At 39.9% G+C, this 4,552-nt stretch overlaps 1 protein-coding gene across 1 annotated transcript; it reads right to left on the bottom strand.

Moving 5' to 3' along the window:
• Positions 1-881: 881 nt before the first annotated feature.
• Positions 882-2,112, bottom strand: LOC119246975 (putative taste receptor type 2 member 36). Its single transcript, XM_037513202.1, is given in 4 exon segments — positions 882-992; positions 1,373-1,585; positions 1,932-1,976; positions 1,978-2,112. Coding segments are annotated over 4 exon segments (504 nt in total).
• Between the last annotated feature and the right edge of the window lie 2,440 nt (positions 2,113-4,552).

The raw sequence follows: 4,552 nt of genomic DNA, 5'->3' as shown, positions 1-4,552 counted from the left end.
TGTACATTTTTTTACAGACGGTGATCTCAAGAGTATGTCAACATGATTTTTTTTGAAAACTTCCACAAATTAAAATAAAACAGGTCTTGAAGACATTTTCTATAATTATTACATAGACTCCATATATATACAGAATGTTCACTGTATGACACACCACATTTTAAAAAAATCCTTAAATTTAAATGTTTTAAGATAGAGAACAATTTAATCTTCTTAAAATGAAGTTTAAAATAAATTTTGGGGAGGAGAAAATTGGCAATTCAGAGGCCAAAAAAAAAGTTTAGGAGAAAATGAAATAATTGACATCAGAGATCACTTTTAAAAAGATCTTAATTCAAAACCTGGAACAAATAGCTTCCCTATCTGCACTTGGAACGAGACCAACATTGAAAGCAGGTCATGATCATTTCCTTTCCTCTTCATCCCTGTTATACAACTTGATCCTCTTCTCAACTTCTCACCTCCTTCTACCATCTCATATTCTTAAGCACTATTTATTGTACATTCATGTAACATGAACTGTAAATATGTCTGCCACTCTTGAATTTTATCATATGCATTTATCCAAGCATCAGTTCCCATTGCTCCCTATTAACTATGAAGTAAGGACGCGTGGTGCAATAATATTTGTTCTAAGCTGACATCCTCACCATGTGATTTGGAACAGAATAGCATTACCATCCAAAAGACTGGGAGTTCAAGCAATGAAATCTAAACACCCTGGGGTATATATGTATGCCACTAACTACAATGAAAATAGCAATGATTTCTTGGTATAAGTTGTTACTTCTATAAAAGCATAAATATAATATTTGGGAAATATTAAATTATACACACATTAGAAGAAGCAGAAGGAGTATAAAGTGTTAAACTTTATCAGTTCATTTTCTGCCCATAGACTCAGGAACTCCCACCCACTTCCTTTCCTTCAGCCAGTACCTCAGCTGCCTCAGAAATGACACACAGGCCTGCTTTAGCTTCTTGTTTCCCCAAATCAAGAATTATGAGTGTGGACCTCCCTGGTGGTGCAAGGGGTTAAGGAGCAATCTATGAAGCTATTCACAACCACTATAGCATGAGTTCAAGTTTGATCCCCAGCCAGGGAGCTACCCACATGGCGCAGCAGACCTCTCCTGACTCGCCCACTGCTCCCCTCAGCAGTGTATTTCAGTCAGTCTGCCTGTTCTGCTCCCCACTCTGTCTCTGGAGAATCCTCTCACCCCCCCACACTTCTACCTGTACCCCAATTCTTGTATGCATAAATAAATAAATATTAAAAAAATAAATATGAGTGACTGGAAGGATATAGGATTAAAAGAACATTGCAAAGTATGTGGGCCAGGTTGTTCGAGAGGCTACTATCATTCCAAACTGTGAAGATGACAACCAAGAAGTAACTGGCCAATAGCAGGAGAAAGGAGACCATGGTCTGTACGGATCTGATGCGGATCCTGGTGCTGGGGTCTTCATACCCTTTGTGCCTGAGCTGCATCCTCTTGAGATGTTTCCACAGGGAGAAGATTAACAGCAGAAAAGACACCAGGGACATAGTAAAGGGTGTGAAGTTTGCCAGCGTGAATAGGTCCTATCTGGAAGATGGCACAATGCCTCTGAATTTGGTGTTCCAATTGATGTGTCCTTTATATTCTCTTGTCAGAGTATTTCCATCTAGGCTTCAAAATGCAAGTTGGGAAACCAAAAAGACCAAACTCCCAAATGGTAATATGAGAAGCACACTTCCAACTCTCCACTTTAGGTACAGAAATGTAAGGCTGGAGAAATCTTGAGCAAACAAAATACGCTGGGAATTGTAGCAAACCTGGTGCTAAAGTAGTGACTTATTATCCAGGCAATATTCATAATCATTATAAATGATTTAAACTACACAAAGTGGAATTAAACACAGTTGCATACCAAATTATTAATATTACCCAGAGCAAACCAATTCTGGAAACCGCCAGAGCAGTAAGGAGAACCATCCACTGAGGAGAACCTTTGTCTCCTGGCCCAGTCAATGCAGTTCACCAGCACTATGAAGCCATTGGCCAAATTTCCTAGAATAAATTCTAACATGACTCTGTTGGCAGCAATGCTCAGCAGTAAAGTTATCATGTCTAGAAAAAAAGCAAAAAATCAAGTCTAAGATCATTGCTGTTGATTTTCTGACCAAAGATACATGTGCAGCTGATTTTTGAATGCACAGTGAAGTTTTGCTTATTTTCAATTCTGTGACTAATGTCAAGCAGGAGAACACCAGGTGTGCTAATAGACAAGTTCAATAATGTCTTTTTAAAAAAAAAAATCATTGTTATTCTCCAAATAGTTCAAATTGATTCTTTTTTTTAAAAGATTTATTTATTCATGCACACAAGAGCTGGGGTGTAGGCCAGAGATGTGGGGGGTGAAAAGATCCACCAGAGACAGAGTGGGGAGCAGAATAGGCAGATCTACTGAAATACACTGCTGAGGGGAGCAGCAGGTGAGAGAGGAGAGGTCTGCTGTGCTATGTGGGTTGTTCCCTGGCCAGGGATAGAAATCATGCTGTAGTGGCTGGCGATAGCTTCACAGTACTGTCTTTAACCCCTGTGCCACACAAGGAGGCCCCTCAAATTGATTCTTAATTGTATGATTTCACTTCTTATTGTGGGCTGGAATAGTTCATAAGTGAGGTCAACGTGAAAGCTGAATTCTCATTTGCTAGCATTCAAATAAAGACATATCCTCTTTCATTGTCTTGCTATTTGTTTCCTTGTTTAACCTCTCAGAATTTGTGTTCACAAATATAGTTGTGACTAGTAAAATTTGCAAACCCCTTCCACTGATTATAGAATTAATATCCAAATTAGTAGGTGAAGCTTGGTCATAATTTACATGGCCATCATTCTTTTTTTTAAATTTATTTATTTTTGCATAGAAGAAATGTGTAGGTCAGAGGTGCGGGGGGTGAAAGAATTCACCAGAGACAGAGTGGGGAGCAGAACAGGCAGATCTACTGAAATACACAGCTGAGGGGAGCAGCAGGCAAGACATGAAAGGTCTGCTCTGCCAAATAGGTTAGCTCCCTGGCCGGGGATCAAATTCAGGCTGTCGTGGTGATAGTGCTGAGACTTAAGCCCTAGCCCACCAGGGAGGCTCAGGATGGTCATCATTCTGTACTTTTTTTAAAGATTTATTTTATTTATTTTTGCATACAAGAACTGGGGTGCAGGCCAAAGGTGGGGAGTGGGTGGTGAGAGGATTCACCAGAGACAGAGTGGGGAGCAGAACAGGCAGATCTACTGAAATGCACTGCTGAAGGGAACAGCAGGCGAGACAGGAGAGGTCTGCTGTACCATGTGGGTAGCTCCCTGGCCAGGGATGGAACTCATGCTGCAGTGGCTGCTGATAGCTTCATAGTGCTGACACTTACCCTGCACCACCAGGGAGGCCCTGTACTTAGTTTTTTTAATACCAGGTTCATGTAGAAAGGTGATCATACAAGGCCTAATACAAAAGAGAAAACAAGAATGCTTCTAGAAAATAGTTGCATAATATTTATATGGTGTTGGGTTTGGTGTATAATTTTTTTCTTTGTTTTTTAAATACACAGAGCCATGAGGTTTGTCTCATCTACAAGGAGAAAAAAAATTGCTGAGTCCTATTCTGACACAAGAATTAACTTCAATACAAGTGTGGTACTAAGCCCTTGCTTATAAAACCCAGATGAGTATCTACCATACTCCTCACCATCCCAAAGTGGCTAGTGTGACAAAATGGTAGAATGTCCTTTGGAAGACACAGTTATGGTGCCAACTGGTATGATACTGTGCAAGACCAGAGTAAAATTCTCCACATACGCTTGGAATCAGCAGGCAATGTGTTGGTTTCTCCAAGAGCTAAGATTAAGAAATCCAGAAACTAAGGCTGGAAATAAGGGTGGTGGGCATGGGGAAGGGCAAGTTCCACTGACTCCATTCATTGTCACCTCTAGTATCCCAACAGCTAATTTTTGCTTAATGTCTCCACTGACTTTATGCTCTGCTGGTTGAGAGGTCATATTACAAGGAGAGGTACACTAGTACCAGGAGACACAATGGTTCCATTGAACTGAATGTGAGAATGCCACCTGGTTACTTTGGAGTCCTCATACCTCTAAATCAACAAAGGAAGAAGGAAGTTACTGTGCTGACAGGGATAATCAAGATTGACTACCAAGGGAAAATTGGACTCCATGATGGAGGTTAGAAACATGTCTGCAATATGGAGATCCCTTAAATAGTCTCTTAGTATTAGCCTGCACTGTGATTTATGTCAGCAGAAAACTACAACAATGCTAGCTAAACAGGACTACTAATGACCAGGCCCTTCAAGAATGAAGGTTTGTTCCCTTTGGTTAAAAATCAGTGACCAGTTGAGGATTCTTCTGAAGCAAAGGGAACACCAAATGAGTAATAGAAGTTCATTATAATACCATTTATGACCCGGCGACCTGTTATAAAACAAGTATTATAACTTGCTGAATTAATTCTTGCTTAATTTTTAGGAATATTTTGTATATTTGAATATCGAATAT

This window comes from Talpa occidentalis, unplaced genomic scaffold, assembly GCF_014898055.3.
Source record: "Talpa occidentalis isolate TD23 unplaced genomic scaffold, MPIMG_talOcc4v2.1 talOcc4.16, whole genome shotgun sequence".
Classification (NCBI taxonomy): Eukaryota; Metazoa; Chordata; class Mammalia; order Eulipotyphla; family Talpidae; genus Talpa; species Talpa occidentalis.
The sequence above is the reverse complement of the archived record's forward strand: the minus strand, read 5'-3'. Positions and strand labels throughout refer to the sequence as shown.